The sequence below is a fragment of the Cebus imitator genome, unplaced genomic scaffold (genome assembly GCF_001604975.1).
Source record: "Cebus imitator isolate Cc_AM_T3 unplaced genomic scaffold, Cebus_imitator-1.0 Scaffold54, whole genome shotgun sequence".
In the NCBI taxonomy this organism is placed as follows: Eukaryota; Metazoa; Chordata; class Mammalia; order Primates; family Cebidae; genus Cebus; species Cebus imitator.
The window spans coordinates 3,485,521-3,506,968 of NW_016107369.1; the positions used below are offsets into that span (position 1 = coordinate 3,485,521).

The 21,448-nt window shown below is 40.0% G+C and overlaps 1 protein-coding gene across 21 annotated transcripts in view; it reads right to left on the bottom strand.

Annotated features, from left to right (window-relative positions):
• Positions 1-21,448, bottom strand: part of TTLL5 (tubulin tyrosine ligase like 5) — a 286,353-nt gene that overhangs the window by 254,186 nt on the left and 10,719 nt on the right. For 20 of the 21 annotated variants that reach the window (XR_005200287.1, XR_005200288.1, XR_005200289.1 and 17 more), the window contains exons 4-7: positions 16,266-16,348; positions 14,540-14,646; positions 8,405-8,535; positions 423-505 (exon numbers count right to left, since the gene is read on the bottom strand). Coding sequence is in view for 17 of the 21 variants with exons in the window: in XM_037738522.1 (XP_037594450.1) it covers positions 423-505; positions 8,405-8,535; positions 14,540-14,646; positions 16,266-16,348 (404 nt within the window). In the remaining 4 variants the exon portion in view is untranslated. The remainder of the gene's footprint in view (positions 1-422; positions 506-8,404; positions 8,536-14,539; positions 14,647-16,265; positions 16,349-21,448) is intronic. The other variant, XM_037738524.1, reaches the window with a different exon arrangement.

Sequence of the window (21,448 nt, forward strand, 5' to 3'; positions counted from 1 at the left end):
TAGCAAGGATGCCATACCAAATTAAGGTTCACTTGTTTGATAATCTTGAGAACAGAACCCACAGTTCTGCTCACAATAGACACATATATGCTATCAATTAATGCAGGTGTGTAGGAATTAACATCACAATATGCTGCAAGCAGAAAAGGTGCCTCTTTTCTGCTAACACAACAGGTTGCCCTCCCCCAAAATTTAATCAAGTGTCTTTTCAGCCATGCAGTAACTGCTGGTGCAGGAGAAGATTCCTGCCAATAAGTAAGGCAACAAGTCTATTCATACCCACCCTCAATTCACTTCTGAATGCAGATTTCAGAAGAGCACACCTGCTCTTAATGAAATGGCACCATATTAGTAACCAGTACAAAGGGTGATGGAGCAAAGAACAAGTGAGGAAAGAGGTTTGCCATCTGCTGCATACTTACATTGTTGATCAGGTAGACGCCTCGGCCCCTAGAAGAAGCCACTGGTTTTACTATCCAAGGTCCCCGGTCCTTTGAATATGAATCTGCTCAAAATATTGGGAGATTAAAAAGGGAGAAAACAAAGAAAAAGAATGAACTTGAGTTTATTATATCACCTTTCAACAAGAGTTATCTACTCAGGGAACCCATAATCTTACAAATTTCTACGTGTTGGACAGCAACTAAAATTATCTGTACTTTTTGGATTGGCCTTAAAAACAAAACAGACAGAGGGAGGAAAGGAGGGAGGAGAAAAGGGGACAGCAAAATCACTCCCATAATAATTCCTTCCACCATTTCCCCTCTTTCCTTTTTCTTTCTTTTTTTTGGCAGGGTCTTGCTTTGTTGCCCAGGCTGAAGTGCAGTGGTGCTTTCATGGCTTATTGCAGCCTCAACCTCCAGGGTGCTAACAGTCCTCTCACCTCAGCCTCCTGAGTTGATGGGACTACAGGCATGGGCCACCAAGCCCTGTTAATTGTTTTTAACTTTTTGTAGAGGCAAGGTTTCTCTATTTTGCCCAGGCTGGTCTTGAACTCGTGGCCTCAAGCAATCCTCCCAGCTTAGCCTCCCAAACTGCCGGAATTACAGGCATAAGCCACCATGCCCGGCCTCCCCTCTTTCTTTAATGAAAAGATGAAAACAAAATAAGGCAAACATCTAGATGTTAGTCTATTACTGTCACAAAGAACCATCATGAATCTTTGAAATTCTCACCTCTGTTAACTAAAGGACCTCAGGCACACAGTGTCAATGTAAGCTAAAACCTAGATCTCGTAATACAGCTATTTTCCTTAAATATTTCCTCCAAGCTTATAAAATAAAAATTGCCTTAATTCAAGCAATATGCCAGTGGAGAGGAAGGACAATCATTTAGAAGTGATTAAAAGGTGCCATTTGCTTCTGTTCCTTTCCCAGTTTCAGCTCAACACTAAATCCCTTTGGATCATGAAAACAGAAAGCAGACAACTGACACCAAGACTCCTAAAGGCTTGCAAGGGGTCTGAGGGGAAGCAGCTCTGTCTTCCACTTAGGGAATGTCAGAAGTCAGTGGGGAGAAGCAGGGATAGAGCTCTCAGTGCTGCTGATTCTCACATCCCAGACTGGAGAGGGAGCACTAGTCCCAACTGTGCCTCTTCCACTTTTGGTGAAATACCTCAGGTGGCAGCAGTCATTACTGTTTCAAAGCAGAGGTGAGGTGAAAGACAAAAATTAAAGAGATTTGTTTTTTCTTGGTATTTTTCTTCAATGAAAGAAGAGAGAAAGGGAAGGAGTAGTGTGGGGAAATAAATCAAACAAATGTAAATGTTACTGAGCAGATCTCACAAAGGCTTCCTTTTTCCCCAATTGCCTAAGTTGCTGTGCAGCAAGATATCAGTCCCATTTCATCTAGAATACAACAGCACAAACCTAAGAAAGTTCCCTATAGTTTCTGTTAATATGGTTTTATTTATTAAGAGGCATGTCATTTTCTAGGGCTCCAGTATCAGAAAAAGACTTTCAGATACCGGAGTCCCGAAGTTTTGCACACTTCCCTCCACCCTGCATCTGGGCTTACATCAGGCAGGCCTTCAGAAGGAGCTCTCTAGGCTCAGCTCCTTTTCCCAGATGACTTGCCAGCAACTACTTGTCTCCTTTTCTTTCCTCTCCCTCTGACATGAGCCAGTCTCTTCAAGGCCTCCCACACAAACTTGACTTTGTCAATGTCACAAACCATTTCACCAGGAGGAAAAAAAGATCTTTTGTCCACTCTCTCCCGTCTTCCTCTGTATTTTCCCTTGATCCAGAATTAACAGAATTAGAAAAACTGTCATGTGCCACATAGAATTTAACTCTATGAGCAACTCTACTTCTAAAACTATATCCTCTAGTTCTACTCACACGCGTAAAATATTGCATATACAAGATTTTCAGTGCTGTGTTTTAACAGCAAAATATTAATTAAATACACTACAATGCATCTATATGAAGGGTCAGCAAACTATTTTTGTAAAAAGCCAGAGAATACACATCTTAGGCTATGCAGGCCACGCAGTTTCTGCGGCAGTTACCCAGCTCTGCAGTTGTACCTTGAAAGTAGCCATAAACAATATGCAAACAAAGGGGTGTGGCTGTTACACAATATTTTGTGTATAAACACTGAATTTCATATGATGTCTACAAGCCACAAAATGTTATTCTTCTTTTGATTTTTTTCCAACCATTTAAAAAAGGCCTTAGCTTGTGGGACACACAAAAACAGGCAGAAGACCAATTTCCCTCAAGGGATATAGTTTGCAGACATCTAATCTACACAATGGAATATTAAGCAGACACACAAAACAAGAATGTCATTAATGAACTGATATGGAACAATCTTGAAGATAACCTGTTAAATGAAAAAAAAACAAAGTACAGGGCAATGTATGTTACATACACCCATCTGTTCATATACACACACAAGTTATTTGCTAGTAAATGTAAAGAATATCTCTAGAAGGTATGTAAGAAACTAGCAACGCTGATCATCTCTGGGGAGGAAAACTCAATGACTGAGAAATAAGAGGAGAATGGAGACTTTTCACTGATGATTGTTTTGAAATTTATTTTGTACCATGGGAATATATTACCTTTCGAAAAATAATTTATGTAATTTTAAAGTCCTGCTATAGAAGACATATTTATAGTTATATACGACAAAAAAATTAAATCTCCATAAAGTGAGGCCACTGAATATATGTATATGTATTCAGTTTATATATTTTTTTCACTTTGCCATTTTCCCAATAATGAGCAGACAACAGAATGCCTGAGCAAAAATGTATTAAAACAAAACAAAAAATAACAAAACTTTTCAAACGTCACTCATTCAATGCCTCTAAGTATCTAATCTGTGTCAATCAGTCTGCTAGGTGTGGGGCACACAGCAGTGAAAAATACAGTCTTTACCATCACGAAGATTAGACTAGCCAAAAAAACAGACATTGAACAAGTAATTACAGACACTGAGAGTTATAAAGCAGAAGTACAGGGTTTCATTGAAATGTCTAAGAAAACGACCAGGCTAGTTATTAATAGGCTCACTTACACCTATAATCCCAGCACTCTAGGAGCCTGGGGCAGGAGGATCCCTTGAGGACACGAGTTCAAGATCAGGCTGGGCAACACACCAAGGCTGTCTCTACAGAAAATTAAAAAATTAGCCCGGCGTGGTGGTGCCTGCCTGTGGTCCCAGCTACTTCTAAGGCTGAGGTGGTAGGATAACTTGAGCCCAGTAATTCAGCCCATATGGTAAGCTATGATTGCACCACTGCACCCCAGCCTGGGTGAGAGAGGAGGAGAGGGGGAGAGGAGGAAAGGGGAAGAGAGGGAAAAGGGGAAAGGAGTGGGGGAGGAGAGGGGGCGAGGGAGAAGGGGAGAAGGGGAGAGGGAGAGAGGGAGAGGGAGATGGGGAGACGGGGAGGTGGGAAAAGGAAAGAGGAAAAGAGAGGAGGAGATGGGGAGAGGAGGAGGGAGGAGAGGGGGAAGGGAGAGAGGGGAGAGGGGGAGAGGAGGAGAGGGGGAGGGAGAGGGAGAGAAAAGGACCAAAGCTGTCTGGAGACAGTACCCTCTACTTTTTGAACAGAAGTCAATGCTTCTGGCCAGGCGCCGTGGCTCACATCTATAATCCCAGCACTTTGGGGGGGCCAAGGCAGGTGGATTACCTGAGGTGAGGAGTTCGAGACCAGCCTGGCCAACATGGTGAAACCCCGTCTCTACTAGAAATACAAAAACTAGCCAGGTATGGTGGTGCACGTCTGTAATCCCAGCTAGTCAGGAGGCTAAGGCAGAAGAATCATGGCTTCAACCCAGAAGGCAGAGGTTGCAGTGAGCCAAGATCACACCACTGCATTCCAGCCTGGGTGACAAAGCAAAACTCTGTCTCAGAAAAAAAGAAGTTAATGCTTCTTCAGGTGCTTCACTATCACTGAAATCTAAATGTTCTTGAAATTCTAAATATCAAAGACTTGTCTTTCATGCTAGGCTTTTCTCCTTGATTTGTGATATTTTCAGAACAAGGATTGATTTCTTTTACAGGTTCTAAAAATGTGGGTAGGAAGCAAGAAAAATCAGAAGCAAAGGCTAGGCAGAGAGCTCAGGAGCCTCTGCTTCAAGATGAAAATGTACTAAGCTCCACAATTCTTTCAAGTGCTTTCCAGTTCCCATAGTGGCAGCAGGCTTGGTCTACTAGAAAGAGCAATGAGCCTGGAATAGAAAGATCTGAGTTCTAATTCTGGCTTTTCAAGTGTATGATTCTACAGGTAAGTTCCTTAAATCATCTAGTCTTATCTTTAAAATGAGATTTTTAACATTTAGCCTGACTTGCTAAGATCTCTTATAATTCTAAAATTGTAATTCTACAAATTTACCAACTGCTTTGAAATGTAGTCATCTGTAATTAATTGGCTGACATGAAAATTCACATGTTAGAATCATTTCTCAGTCTCTCTTACAACTAGAGATGGCTATAGAACCCAATTCTGGGGAAAGTTTTGCTTTTCTGATACTGGCACCACCCCATCTTTCTTCTTTGTTGCTTCCTTCCTCTTTCTGCTTAGAAAGCTGTCCCCTGAGGGGGAGTGGCTGGAGCTGGCAACAGGTCCTTAGCCAGGGTCTTCAGGGTCACAGACCTCAAATTCTAGTCAACTAAACACTGTAACTGGCAATGACAGCATCAGGAGCCAAGAAAGGCCTGTGTGCCATGTATTCCCACCCCTACACTCAAATTACTGAAAGAGTCTGAGGAGTACCCAGGCTTTCACATCTCTGGAGACAGTGACTGGTTTCTGGGCTACATCTTTACAGGTTTTCTCTTATTAGAATGAAAAGCTATATATTCATGAGATGGTGTCACTACTGTATCTAGGCAATCCTCATACCCAGTCCTTATCAGTTCTCTTTCAAAGGCCCTTCAGAGGCTATTCAAACCCTTTCTGCCTCTTTAGGCACCCACCTATCCCTAGGCCGCTCACTCCTGGCACAAGACCTCATCAACCTGTTCACCAAGAATGCTAGGAATTTGTAACATAACCCTACTTATCTGCTTTACTTTCCATCTAAAATGTTATCTGGGTCCTCAACTTAGCCTTCTTCCTTCCCCTCTTTTAGGAGACACATGCCCACTTCTCTTTCTAATCCTCACCTTTCTACTTGGGTTCTTGATTTAACCCTCTCCTGCCTCCTGAGATCTCATTCTCTTGCTCCTCTTCAATCTCCTTTTCCTCTGATTGTCTGTGGTGCTGCTTCTCTTTTTTTCTCTCCCTTAGTAATCACATCCACCTCCATACCTGCAACTTCCAGCATCTACATCTCTGGCCAGAACTCAAAGCTGCTCTTACACTGTCCATAAAACACACTACCTGGATGCCCCATAGACATCCAAATCCATTCCTTGTCTGAAATGCAACATTTCTCCTCCTCTTTAACAGTTTCTCCTTTGCCTTCTGGTTACATTCCCTGTTTGAAAACTCATTGGTCCTCCTAGCTGCTCAGACTCAAACCTTAGGATGCCTCTTTGACCCCTGCCTCACTCCCCATACACAGGCAGTGATGTTTGTTCTCACCTTCTTTCTACTCATACCTATGCATTCCCACGACCTAGTTCAGTCCATTAACACTTTTTATCCACATCACTGCAAAAACCTTCAAAGAGACCTTCTAGAACGAAGGTCTCTTTTTTTCCCTCTGCTTCTGCCGGCTCATTTCACATAGTTATTTTTCTAAAGGCCAGTCTGTTTATGGTGTCCCTTTCCTTCCAAAAAAAATTTCCTATTGCCCACACTCAAGTGCTGGAGGGCCAGAACATAATTCTATTAATTAGTATTATGCTTAACTAATACTAATTAATAGTCGTTATTAATAACATAACTACAAATTTAAACATAACATACTAAAATAGTAAAACATAGTAAAAACATAGTAGTATTAATATAGTTAGTAAACATAACTACTACTAATAATATAAACATAACCTGAAATACGAAACAGTATTAAACATTTATCAAGCCACCCCTATCAGGCACCACTCCAAGTGCTTTCTACATATTAACCTACTTAAAATATCTCAACAACATTATAAGGTCAGCACTAGCGATAGTCCCATTTTACAGATGTGGACATTAAGGTACACCGAAGTTTGAGTAACTTGGCTAAAGTCACATGGCAAAAAAAGATTCTTAACTACAAATTTGTAGCTTTGAGTACACCAAAGCTCTGAAGTTGATTCATTTAATTAGCGCTCTGTATGACCCACTGAAGAGCCGTCTGTGGGCAAACCATGAATCACCAACCAATGAATGGCCCCAACTAGAGCAACGAATGCTATTAGGTAAATGGTGGAGCGAGCATTCCTGATGAACTGCTGGTCCGCTCTGCCAAAAGATGAACCACCCACTAGGGTGACCCAGAGAGACTAGCAAGCCTAACAGGTTAAAAAAATCAAAAGTCAGGAAGTCTAGAGATAATGCTGTCTTCTCCCCATGCTACTTAATCTATCCATAAAACAGAAATAGTCTCTTTCTTGGACCTCCTGGGAGGAAAACTGTCCTCTCTGTGCATCTCACCTGCTGCTCCTTATGGGAGAAGTGACTTCTCTCACTGGTGCTACTGGGAAATGGTCATTGCACGCAGGCTGCCCAACACCATTAGCAATGCTGCACCGAGATGAGAAGCATGACCTCTGAAGCCAAACTGCCAGTTTGAATCCAAACTCTACCTTTTGCAAGCTGCATAACTTATGGAAAGTTTCTAAACCAAATGTATCTTAGTCTCCTCATTTATAATACTACCAGAGTAGAGGTGCCACTTAAAAGAGAGCCTACTAGAAAGTAAACATTCACTAAATGCTAGCTACTACCATTGTAATTTGGACTTTTTCACAAGAGACCTGCCTCACATGTCGTCTGTACTCATGCCTCTTCTGTGCACTAAGTCCACTGAGTCAGGCTCTGTCCCTGTGGATGAAAGCCTGAAATAGCCCAGTGCCTCTGCCTGGGCCTGGGTAGGTAAGTTCACAATGATGCAAAAGAAATTAAGAAGCCCATTTTAGATCTGGATCCAGGCTATGTGTTCCTGTGTCACTTTACCCACCATGCAGCTGACATTTAGGTGCCTATTTGGCTCCCATGTATATATTTTTTGTTAGTCTGAACTCAAAGAGGAGAAAATGTGACTAACTTGTAGCTCCAAACCCTAACATCAAAAGATATGGGATACCTGTAACCCCAAAGAACATAAATTACACAAGACTAGAAATCAAGGCCGACATGTTTCTTAAGTGGCAAGAGAGAAAGGAATACTAAAAAGGAAGCATGTATAATTCACATGCGGGAATACAAAGTATCCTTACAGGCTGGTATGGCAGATGATGCCTGTCATCTCAGAATTTTGCAAAGCCAAGAGGGGAGGATCCTTTCAGCCCAGGTGTTCAAGACCAGCCTGGGCAACAGAGCAAGATCCCAGCTCTACAAAAATTTTAAAAATTAGCTGAGCACGGTGTTGCGTGCCTGTATTCCCAACAACTTGGGAGGCTGAGGAGGAAGGATCACTTGAGCCCAGGAGGCAGAGGGTGCAGTGACCCATGATCATGCCACTGCACTCCTGGGCTACACAGGGAGATTTTGTCTCAAAAGAAAAAAAAAATCCTTACCTAGGCACTAAGTCATCAATGGAGAGAAGGGACATTCAAGCGAAAATATATAAGACAGGGGCATGGTTATGTGATGCCAATGTGTCTTTACGTAAATGATACTGACAAGTTTACTGAGCATATCGGAATAAAAATAGTTTTTGCCTCTGCAACTGTTTTACTAAAGAGTCACAGTTGTCTAAGGTTTTGGAAAGCCCTGACTGGTTGACAACTGGAGGAGGCCTTTGGGGCCCCCAGGTTCAGTTGCCGGGGACTGGGGCATTCTCTGTCAAGCACTTACTACAGAATTCCGCATACTCAGCTGGCAGTAGGAAGGTCTGAGGGAGAATGTGAAAAGCCTTGAATCCATGTGTATGCTGCATTCGAATAATGTTTTTGTACAGTCGGTCCTTCCGGGTTAGTTCATAAGACCTAAAAATCAAAAAAGTATTTCCATTTCAGTAAACTATGACTCAGAATTTTCCTGTGTTATCACATTCAAAAGAGTTATAGTTCACAGTCCTAGAGCAGATAGTGAAGATAATATTATATCCTAAACATATCACTGTTAATCCAAAAGGCTTAATCATTTTCATCAAAGGGTTTTTTGGTCAGTTTTTGCCATTAAGATAAAATCTCCATACAGTAAAATTTGCCCTGTTTAATGTGTAATTCTATGATTTTGGACAAACACATACAATTATGTAACCACCACCACAATCAAGATAAAGAACAGTTTCGACATCCCAGAAAGTTACCTCAAGTCTCTCTGTAGTGGACCCTCCCAATCACCTCCAGCCCCGGGGAAAACATTCGTTTTTCTGTCCTCATAATATTGCCTTTTCCAGAAAGTCAAATAAATGGAACCAGACAGTGTGTGTCCTTTTGAGACTAGCTTCTTTCACAGAGCACAACTCATTTGAAATTTATCACTGTTGCATGTATCAGTATTCTGTCCCTTCTCTTACTCAGTAGAGATCTATTGTATAGATATACCACAGTTATCCATTCGCCATTTGAAAGCATCTGGGTTGTTTACAGTTTTTGGAGATTATGAATAAAGTTGCTACAAAGCATTTCCATATAGATTTTTATATGCATGTAGGTTTTTATAAGTTTTAGTGTAAACATAAGTTTTTGTTTCTCTGGAAGTGGGACTGCTTGATTGTTCAGTAAGTTGCATTAATTATTTACTGCTACACAACAAATTACCCTAAAACACAGCAGCTTAAAATAACAATAAATATTTATGATTTCATAGTTTCTGGGGCCAGGAATGTGGGAGTGAGGGAGCTAGGCAGTTCTGTCCCAAGGTCCTTCATGAGGTTACAGTCAAGATGCTGGCCAGCACTGCGGTCATCAGGCTTAAGTGGGGATGGAAAACCCAACTGCCAAATGGCTTGTCACTCACATGGGACTGCCTGCTGGCAGGAGGCCTCAGTTCCTCCCCACATGAACTTTTTCATAAGGCCAAGTGACTTCATGACGTGGTAACTGGTTTCTCCCAGATCAAGTGATCCAAGAAAGTGAGCAAGAAGCTGTGTCGTCTTTCACAATCTAGTCTCAGAAGCAACGGTCACTTCTGCCATATGCCGCTACTTAGAGGCAAGTCACTAAATCCAGTCAACACTCAAGAACAGAAAAATTAAGCTCAACCTTCTGAAAGCAATGTCAAAACATTTATGGACACATTTTACAATCAACACATAAGTATATGTTAAACTTTATAATAAACTGCCAAATGGTATTGAGGATTTTAGAAAAACAAGCTCCGTTTCTCCTGCTATATTCTGAGATAGTGAAGAAAAACCAAAGTGTTTTTCCTACTCTGTACTATCAATTCAACATAACCAATCAACACTTTTGACACCAAATGTGTAGGGGGTTTCCCCACACACAAAGCAAGCAATCTTGCAGTGGGTGTCCTCTAACACAATTCAATTCTGACAATACCTGCCTGGAAGTAGTGTTAGTTCCCATATGTTGAAGGATCAGTCCCATAAGACTGCCTCCCACTTCCAATGCCAATAGCAAGTCCCAACTTGTTTCACCCGCACTTCTAACCAAAGGCTCTAAACGGGGGTCCCTACAACTCCCTCCTTGAGTTCAATTAATTTGTTAGAGCAGCTCACAGAACTCAGAGAAACACTTATGTTTACTGATTTATTAGAAAGGGTATCACAAAGGATATAGAGGAAGAGACGCACAGGGCGAGCGTGAGAAAAGAGCCACAGAACTTCTACGCGCTCTCGCACTCTCTGGGCACGCTGCCCACCAAGGATCTCCATGTGTTGTTCTGTTACCCAGAAGCTCTCCAAACCCGGTCCTTTTGGGTTTTTATGGAAGCTTCATTACACAAGCATAATTGATTGGACACTGGTGACTAATTTCACTTTCATCCCCCTTCCCTCCCTGGAGGCTAAGCGGTGGGCTGGAAATCCTAACCCTCTAATCATGCCTTGGTCTTTTCCTGTGACCAGTCCCCATTCTAAGGCTACCTAGGGACTGCCAGGCACCACTTAAGTCATTAGTATATAAAAAGACACTTCTCACTCTGGAGATTCCAAGAAGTTAAGGAACTATATGTCAGGAAACAAGAGGGAGACTAAATATATATTTCACAAGATCACAGTTATCGGAAGTGGCTATACCATTCTGCATTCCCAGCAGCAAAATAGTGTTCCAGTTGCCATGCATCCTGGCCCACACTTGGTGTTTTCTGGTTTTTGTTTTTAGCCATTCTAACAGGCATATATCAATACTTTGTATAGTTTTAATTTGTAATCCACTAATTACAAATGCTATTGAGCATCTGTTCAGGAGCATCTTGTATTTACCATCCCTGTATCTTCTTTGGTGAGACATTCAGATAGTTTACCCATTTTGAAAAATAAAGTTGTTTGTTTCCTTATTATTGAGTTTTAAGAGTTTGTTATATATTCTGGATACAAATTCTTTATCAGTTATATGTTTTACAAATATTTCCTCCAGTCCATAGCTTGTTTTTCGTTTTCTTAACAGTGTCTTTCGAAGAACAGATATTTTTAATTTTTAAAAAGTCCAATTTATCAATTTTTTTCCTTTTATGATTGTGCTTTTATTGTATCTAGGAATCCTTTGTCTAACACAAGGTTGCAAAGATGTTCTGTTTTCTTCCACAAGTTTTACAATTAATGTTTTATGTTTAGGTCTATGACCCTTATTTCAAATGGGTTTTTAAAAATTTATTCACAAGTATAAAATCTATTCTAAAACAGATTTCAAATATAAGTAAACAAAAAAAAAAAAAACTGTTTAAAGTATGACTGTTGATAAATATACCCAAAATTTCAGGTTATAAAAACCGAAGATGTGAAAAAAATTCTAGCTTCAAAGGCTTCAAAAGAGTCTGTGCTATTCACTACTATAAATCATTATAAAATATTTTTGGAACGCTGTGTGTTTTACTCTAATGGAATCATGATCCTCTAACAATATAAAATCATCTGGATTACTCAGATAGTGAAAAAAAACACCAGTACTCCAACTAAAAGCAAGCTCCCAGACCAAAGCATTCTGGAAGTTTTTAATGCCACAGGAATCTACAGATGTGACCTTCTGAGAAACAGCCTGACAAAAAAAATTCTGAGTTAATTCTAAGTAGTATGAAAACTGTGAGAGATTGGCTACTAAAACATCAGAATTTGAGATGCTTTATTAATTTGTTTTTAGGAGGAAAAGCATTTAGTATATTTTTAAAAAGGACTGTCCAGGAAAATCAAACACATGGTTATTTAATCCATATTTACAAATCTGTTGCCACAGCAATAACTGCTCAACCTCTCATATACTATGTGGAACTCACTTCATCACTAGCACCAGGGGCCTACAATGACCCTCCTGGATCAGACCCAAGACAGACCTTAATTTGAGGGTATAATGATCCTATTACAGTAAAGACCCAGGTTAGGAACCCCATTGAGAACTACATCATTGAGAGATGGATATAGAAGAGGCAAAGTGATAAAGAAAACCAAGGAAATTAGCACCTTAAAATCAGGGTAATAATTGGCATTCTTATGCACAGTACTCCAGGTTAGCCTCAACTGGACTCATTGGGCTATAATTTGTTCCATTTCTTCAAAACCACCTAAGAACCTTTGTGGTAATCATTAAAAACTAATTCAACCTGTTCCACAGTTCAAATTTCTTTCTATGATTTCAAAAACTGCTTTGTCAAATCTAGGTACGACAAACATTTCTTTCTTATCCATGGCCCTCTTCTGAAATTCCAGAGCAGAGATACTCAAATTTTAGTGTACGTACGAATCACCTAGAGAACTTCCTAAAAAAATGCTTGTTCCTGGGCCTCACCTCTCAATATTCTGGGATGAAGCCCAGGGTTCTGCATTTTAAACTAGTACCCCAGAAGATTCTGATAAAGATGGTCCAGGACCTACACTAACTGCTGATTTAATCTACAACAGTAATTTCGAAATCATTAGAAAATCAGAAACACTGAACCAGAGGGTAAGAAAAAGAATGCATTCTCCTACAGATGCCCCAAATCAGTGGTTTTCAAACTTCTTTGGTACATCCTAGAAGAATTTGGGGAAACTATATATCCTCTTGTATGTTTAAGCTGGCATCTAAGATTTTTCACCAGAAACTGAAATCATTCCAAAGAATCTGATGAATGGTAAATATTATATTAAGATAAAATTATAACACCACCCCCTGCATTTTTTTCTTTTTGACAGGGTCTTTCTGTGGTGCCCAGGCTGGAGTGCAGTGGCACAATCATAGCTCACTGCAGCCCTGACCACCCCAGGCTCAGGTGATCCTCCCACCTCAGCATCCCAAGTTGCTAGGCATGTGCCACCATGCCCAGCTAATTTTTGTTTTATTTTTTAATAGAGCCAGGATTTTGCCACGTTCCTCAGGCTAGTCTCCAACTCCTGGGGCTCAAGCAATCTGCCTACCTTGGCCACCCAGAATGCTGGGATTACAGGCATGAGCCACTGCACCTAGCCAACACCACACTTTTAAGTATACTGAAGGGAACCTAAATAACCTAAATTTAAAACGTTATTAAAGGAAAAGCTCTGTCAGTAAGATTTTCGCTTTTTAAAATATGCTTTTCGATGAGGTTAACATATGTACAGAAAAGTATACAAAGTACAAGGCAGGGCATAATGAATTTTTACAAAGTGAACACACCTGTGTAACCACCACTCAGACTGTGTATAGAACATTCCCAACATGCCTAAAGTTTCCCTCAGACCGCCACAGACTATCCCTCAGTCACCCTTGTTTTTAATTCTTCCATTCATTTCCCACAAAGAACAGGTTAGCCTAACATATTTAATACCTGTCTTTTACATCATATCATACCTTCTCTAAAGCAAAATTATACATAGGAATTGAGATATAATTTTATTTTCCTGTGATCATAAGGCTATAACTGTTTATATATACATGACTGATTATCGTTGCAAGTTTTGTAGTATACAATTCATCCAAACACCAATGACACTCAATTCTGTGAACTCCTTCCTGATTATACATCAAAAATCACAAAACAATCTGTCATTAAAATTATGTGTACTGATCTATCAGTTAATAGCTAGATTATATCCTCCCCTTCAATTATTTTAAAAACAAAGAAATAGAAACTACCATCATGCAAAAAGGATTTGTTATGCTATTACTAGAACTCAATTAGACACCAATTTTTTTGTACCTTTCTTTGGAACCCTGAAAATTTCTATACCTAAGGACAATATACCAGACTAAGATTCTAGGTGAGCCATTTTTTAATAAAAATGAAAAAACAGTAACTGTGAAGGGGCAATAAGAAAGGCAAACCCATCATGAGATACTTCCAAGAGGCTCAATTTTAGGAAAGAGAACCAGAAACTCTCTCCTTTAAAGCCGTCCATGTCTGTATCGCCCTTAGAAATTGTTTACTCACGCTCAGCGATATGAACACAACAGTTTGATTTGCAGAGTCCTGTCCTATATCAAAAATTTCTTTTTCTGGCTGGGCGCAGTGGCTCATGTCTGTAATCCCAGCACTTTGGGAGGCCAAGGCAGGTGGATCACTTGAAGTCAGGAGTTTGAGACCAGCCTGGCCAACATGGTGAAACCACATATCTCCTAAAAGTACAAAAATTAGCCGGGCATGGTGGTACATGCCTGCAAACAAAGCTACTGAGGAGGCTGAGGCAGAGAATTGCTTGAACTCAGAAGGTAAAGGTTGCAGTGAGCTGAGATTATGCCCCCTGCACTCCAGTCTGGATGACAGAGCGATACTCATCTCAAAAAAAAAAAAAAAAAAAAAAGGCTTCTTCTTCATTTTCTTCTTCTTCTTTAAGGACATTAATTACGGCTGCTAGCCACATGCCCCAATGTCATGTACCTTTAAATGAAGCAAAGCAGCTACAAAGAGCATTACCTTGGAAAGTGATTAACTTTTTGTGCTTCAGAGAGGGTACGAAGTAAGAAGGGCTTCAGGTGGGATCCTGTCCACATTAGGTTATAGTCAGTGCTACTTGGGTGAACCTGAGGGCAGACAGAAAGACAGGAAGGCAAAAAAACATCAGAGATACCCCTTCTCCAGGAAAAGCAATGGCAGAAAAAGCCACAGTGATTTTTCACCTACAGTGTACTCACAGGGGTGGCCCAATTAGTATGTGAGCCTAGTGAGACAAAAGCAGTGCATCACAAAACAAATTCAAAGAATGGGAGGATTGGGCAAATCCCAGATGCAGAAACTAAGATAAATTAACCCTGCTATAGAAGTCAATGATGTCTCAATATTCTTGCATGTTAAAATATGAGATGAAGGCCCAACCCCAGCTCCTTTCTCAGGCTGTCCTTATTCTTGCAGATACTGAGTATGAAGTGTTGATCAGAAATCAACTTTATAGTAGCATATCAACTTAGAATTCACTCATTCATCCATTAAGATTCATTGGTCCATCATTTCAACAATTAGGCACCGTGTTGAGTGCCAGAAACAAAACAGCAACAAGACAGGACACAAACTGGTATCAGAACTTCCCTCATGCCCATGTGCAGTGGCTCATGCCTGTAATCTCAGCACTTTGGGAGGTCGAGCCAGGAGGATCGCTTGAGTCCAGGGGTTTGAGACCAGCCTAGCAACACAGGGAGACCCTGTCTCTAGAAAAAGAATTTTTTTTAAATTAACCAGGAGTAGTGCCATGCATCTGTAGTACCAACTACTTGGGAGTCTGAGGCAGGAGAATCACTGAGTCCAGGAGTTCGAGGCTACAGTGAGCTATGATCATGCCATTGTACTCCTGCCTGAGTACTCAGTAAGACTTTGTCTCTAAAAATAAAAAATTTTCTAATTTTAAAAAAAGAGCTTCCTCAAAATATCTCTTAGAACTCTCAAGCTAGGAACGAGACAGTTATCAACTGTCACAAAATATCTATAGTGGAAGTCTGTTCAGCCTTTTGCCTGTCCTTTTAGATGTCAACATTCTAATCTTCCAATTTTCTCTGGAGAATGGTTTACTCCTTGGTTTTCGAGAGCCTGCCAATCACCCACCCCTCCCCTCCCCCAAGAAGTGGATCCATGACCCAAGCTAAGTCAATCATTCTAGCTCCAGAATGTGATTTTTTTTTTTAGCAAGGAAAGGCCAAAGGACAATGAGTGGAGTCCAGCCGCATCCATGGCAGTGCCTTGAGAAGATGATCCTAAAGACTCCTGTTCCTAGATCCCTGGGGCTGTCCTGGTCTCTCTCCTTCAAAAGGCCTGCCTTTTCAGCTTTTTCTCTGATTCCACTAGTCCCCTCTGCATGCCATGCTGACAAATTCCTTTTGGTTTTAAGTTAAGCAAAGTCCATTTCAGTTGTCTGCAATCAAAGAACCTCAATTGGGTATCAGACAATTCCTTATGTACAACTGTGCCCCTGGCCCAAGCCCAAGAACATAGCAAGAAAAAACTTTTTCTAAAATCGTGTGGAAATGTTTTCCATGTAATGCAAGCAGAAACTGGTAAAGCCACTCCGAAATTCAATCTGAGCTCTGCATCATCATTAAGCATTGGTCCCATGTACTTCCTAGAGCTGGCCCTGTTAATTGGTAAAGTCAGTTGGGTGGCTAGGATTTTCGGCTTTTAAGCAGATCAGGTGAGGTAGTAAATATAAACTTACTTCATGAAATCCATGAGCTGTCAGAATGCTGCGTACCAGGCGACTGTCCGTTCGTACAATCTTATAAGACAAATGATAACGTTCTAAAGAAAAACAGAATCAAGCTCAGTAACCAGAAAGTTAACTGTAAAAACAGAAATAAACTGTAACATGGTGGCTTAATTATACTCAATAACATTACATTCTACCATTAAAACGATTATAAATAAGTTGAGCATATTTTGGACCATGGGTTCTTAAAATGAGACTTACTGGAATTCATTAGACGTGGGTGGGGGAAAGTTACACCTTTGTTTTCACTAGTTTCTAGTTGAAATTTAACAATGTCTTCCATTAGGAATTTAAGCAACAAAGCAGGCACTATTAACATTATCTGTGACCCTGCCACCAACAGACGTCAGATATTTTAATATTGTTTAAAAGTTGTTACAATTATCTCAAAATATCACTTATTCTCACAGTATTTAAAAATTATAGTAGTTAATAGAGCTTCACTAGATTGTGTTATTTAATGCACTAATAAAAAAGCACACATATCACAATTTCTTACAAAAATATTTGATTGGTATATTTCAATACAATGTATTTCCTTTGTAATTATTTACTTTTTAAAATCTACTTTAAAACATTCTTCTTCGAAGAGGCCCACAGGCTTCTCCAGACTGCCAAAGGAATCTATTGTATCAAAAAGACTGAAAACCCTTGCTCTAGATAGCCCTCTATCCTATAATGCTGATTACCAGTACATCTTAGACTAGAGGTTAGAAACAGGTAGCCAAAGGGTGAAATCCAGCCTGTACACGTGGTTTGTGTGTTTCTCATGGTGCTCTAAAAATAAAATTGAATTCATTGCTTAGTTTCTGAAATTGAAGGAATTCATGTAAAACTCTAGATTTCTAGGCTTCTCTTAAAAAACCTGGAAACCTGGGCTTTCTTCTCTCCAATGGCCAGAATCAGCTGGAGAACTGCAACTGCCCCATTCAGGACAGGCTGGCACTCCTCAGTTCAGCACAGCGCCTGGCCTGCTTCAATCAATCACATTTCCTGCCAGGGACAAGCAAGCATTAGTATGTGAACTGTACATAATTATATATTTTATATGGCAAATTAAAAAATTAAAATGGGCCAAGCGTGGTGGCTCACGCCTGTAATCCCAACATTTTGGGAGGACGAGGTGGGAGGGCTGCTTGAGGCCAGAAATTTGAGTCCAGCCTGGGCAACATAGGAGACCCTGTCTCTACAAAATACAATTTAAAAAATTAGCCAGGTATGATGGTGCATGCCTGCAGTCCCAGCTACTCAGGAAGCTAAGGCAAGAGGGCTGCTTGAGCCCAGGAGGTCAAGGCTGTAGCAGTGAGTTATAATCATGCCACTGCACTTCAGCCTAGGTGACAGAGCAAGACCCCGTTTCAAAAAAAAAAAAAAAAGTAAAATGCTTTTAATATCATTTCTCCTACTCCTCCTAAAAGAAAAATACAATTGCCACCACACTCAGTGGCAAATCAGATTCTTAACGGCAAATCATATTCTTAAGTAGTAAGCAGTGACAAGCCACTTCTAATCCATTATCACCTAACTATAACCCAATTCAGATATACTGAACATGCTCCAAAAAAGGAAGGGTGAAATGATATAATGCAAACACCACTGCTGGAGATTTTAAGTTCATATATACCCTGTGTCTGGTAGCCCTCTGTGTGCAATAAAGCTGGTGGGTAGTATATTTTAGTCTAGAGGTTATAAATTGGTGACACAGAATCAGACCCAGCCTGCAGATGTGGTCTGTCACTCAGATGCTTTAAAATAAAACTGAATTAGTTGCAAGCCTTTGAAAATTGGAAGAATTCATATAAAAAATCTAGATTTCTAGGCTTCTCTTAAGAAACCTGGAAATGATGGTTATTTTTATGTGCCAACTTGACCGGGTCATAGGATGCCCAGATACCTGGTTAAACTTTATTTATAGGTGTCTGTGAGGGTGTCTCCAGAAGAGATGAGCATTTGGGGACGGAGTAAAGCTGACTGCCCTCCCAAATGTGGGTGGGAATCATCTAATCCATTGAGGGCCAGAATAGAACAAAAGGGTAATTGGTTGAGTTCTCTCTCTGCCTGATTGGTTGAGCTGGGACATAGATCTTCTCTGCCTTCAGCACTCCTGGTTCTCAGGAATTTAGACTCAGAGTGGAATCTATACCACTGGCTCTTTGGCTCTCAGGCCTTCAAACTGGACCAACAACTTCCCTGGGTCTCCAGCTTGCAGATGGCAGATGATGAGACTTTTTAGTTTATATAATTACATAAACCAATAATCTTATAACAACCGTCATTCTCCCTTCTTCCTCCCCGACTCCTTGTATCCTATTGCTTCTGTTTCTCTGGAGCACCCTGGCTAATACGTACCTGGGCCTTCTCTCCCATAACAAGAGCCCTGACTAATATGCCTAGGCTTTCTCTCCCAAGACAAGAGTCAAATGGAAGACTGCAACTGTAAACTGAAGCTGCCCAATTGCCTAAGTACCACGTCATCCCGTGTTTTCTTCTGTATAAAAACATGAGGCAGAGCATGGTCCTCCTTGACTACTAGCAAATGGCCAAATATCCTACTTCTAAGCGTCTTAACATGCATCACATCAATTCCACCAGGAGAGCATAGAATTTCCTCTTCTCCAACCACTCACATGTGTCCCTAGAGGCGACTTGAAGTGCTAGGACCCCTAGCAAGTTCGAGGACTGACCACAGCAGAGCAAATGAAAACAAACCAATAATCTGTCAACACAGAAGTACCTAGAAAGCAGTGATTTGCCTTAAAGCATTTAAACAAAAATAGCATGGGGAATCAGAAGAAAGAGAAAGCTGACATTTTTGACTAAGAACACAAAAATAACTCCCTTAATGGCAATATAGTATAGCTGTGCCCTAGTATCAGAAAATTAGGTTCCCTAGGACTAGGATTAAGATACCTGTGCTGTCTAATGCGTGTGACTAATAAGCACTTGAAATGTGCCTAGTGGGACAAAGGAACTGAATTTTTAATTTTATTTAACTGTAGTTAATTTAAATTTAAAAATGAACACTTGATTCAATTACTGGAAATCCTATTTCAAACTACTTGCCTGTGGGGAAGGAAACAACGGAGTGTACAAATTTACTTTTTCAACTACAACAGCTATAAAATCTAAATATAGACCTAATATTTCCAACGAAAATTTTGCAGCAAGTTGAGATGCTCCATTATGTTAAAATATATACTAGATGTAAAATATCTTTTTAATGATTTTTTTATATTGAGTGAATGTGGAAATGATAATATTCTGGAACATATTGGGTTAAATAAAATATATTATTAAAATTAATTTCACCTACCTGTTTCCTTTCACTTTTAAAAATAATGCTATTAGAAAATTTCAAATAACATATATAGCTTGCGTCATACATCTATTGCTAGTCTATATAAATACAAACTTACTAAACAAATACCTTCAGGGGCAAATTGCAAAAAAATGCTTTATCCTAGGAGATGTTTACTTTAAGCTGAAAATACCTATGCTGCCTCTAACATACAATCCCATTTACACATTTAAAGTACATACAAAAAAACCAAGGTTACGATAAAGAAAAAGCCACATTCTTGAAATATTTCACAAAACATTAGAAATCATATTGTACCAAAAATATTAATAGCGAATTCAATGAAACATATAAAGAGAAAAGATAAAATTGGTATCTATCATGATGAGATCAACAGAAGGTAACTAATGCCCCAGATACACTTCTCATGGGGATTTAACCACAGGCTTATGATTTGAGCAGATCTATGTCAGCTATTTAAGAGAGCAAAAAAAAAAAGTTGCAGATTGAGTATTTAACAATAGAGAAAACTGAGACAGCAACTAGCAAAAGTCATTCAAATTGTTCTTTTCATTAAGGAAGGCGAAGAAAATTGTTAAGCCACAAGGAACTGGGAAATATACAGAAAACTCAAAAACAGAATTTGAGAAAAGTTTAGTTGCTTTTTCTTTATCACAGGAATGTATAAAGAAGACGACTTATAGATTCTAAAAAAAAGTAATTGCTTAAATAGGTGACATTGATGGATATTATTTTCCAATAAATGTTAGGTAATCTAAAAAAGAAGGGTCTGCCTATTGGCATAGAATACGGCTACTTTATGTGACAAGTAGACTAAAAGAAGTACGTTTGGGGGGAGTATCTGTCTTCATCCACCTTTAACATTTTGGCTCAAATCATATTTAGAAGGAGTTTCTCAACAAGGGGTCTTCAGTTACTCAGGCTTCAGGGAACATGAATGAACTACATCCCTTTAAATGGTAACCTAGCAACTTGCTGAGGGGATTAGAACCCAAGGATCCTTGGGGAGGAAGGAGGATTCAAATCCCAGAAGCAAATGCTCACAGTCCTCTGAACTCCTGAATTATTATGGGACAATGACAAAAGTCATTAGCGCAGATCTTATTCAATCAGTAAAATAAGCAGCACGAGTTTTGAGTGCCTACTATGCGTCAGACATTAAATGATCTCATGTAATCCTCACAACACCTGCAAGGCAGATATTCTCTCCATTTTACTAACAATAAAACTAGTTAAGAGGGTCTAAGTCATTTGCCCAAGACTCACAGCTAGGAAATGCCAAGGCTGGGATTTGAACCAATGACTAAGAATCCAAGGGTACACTCTTTCCACTATACCACAAGATGGTTCTGATCCAGTGTTATAACCTGTGAAGATGGCTACAGGCTAACACCAGGACTCAGAGCAGTGCTTAAAATATAAGAGGAGCAGGGATAAATGAAACTGATAATATACAAACAATACAGAAAACAGGAGAAATCAAAAGTTGGATTTTTAAAGCTGGGACTTTAAAATGATCAACAAAGCCAGGTGCAAAGTCTCATACCTATAATCCCAACACTTTAGGAGACTGAGCTAGGAGGGCTACTTGAGGCCAGGACTTCAAGGCCAGTCTGAGCAACACAGAGACCACATCTCTACAAAAACCTCTTTTTTAAAACTAGTTAGGCATGGTGGTGTGTGCCCATAGACCTAGCTACTCAGGAGGCTGGGGCAGGAGGATCACGTAAGCCCAGGAGTTTGAGGCTGCAGTGAGCTAGGATGGCACCACTGCACTCCAGCATGGGTGACAGAGTGAGACCTTGTCACTAAA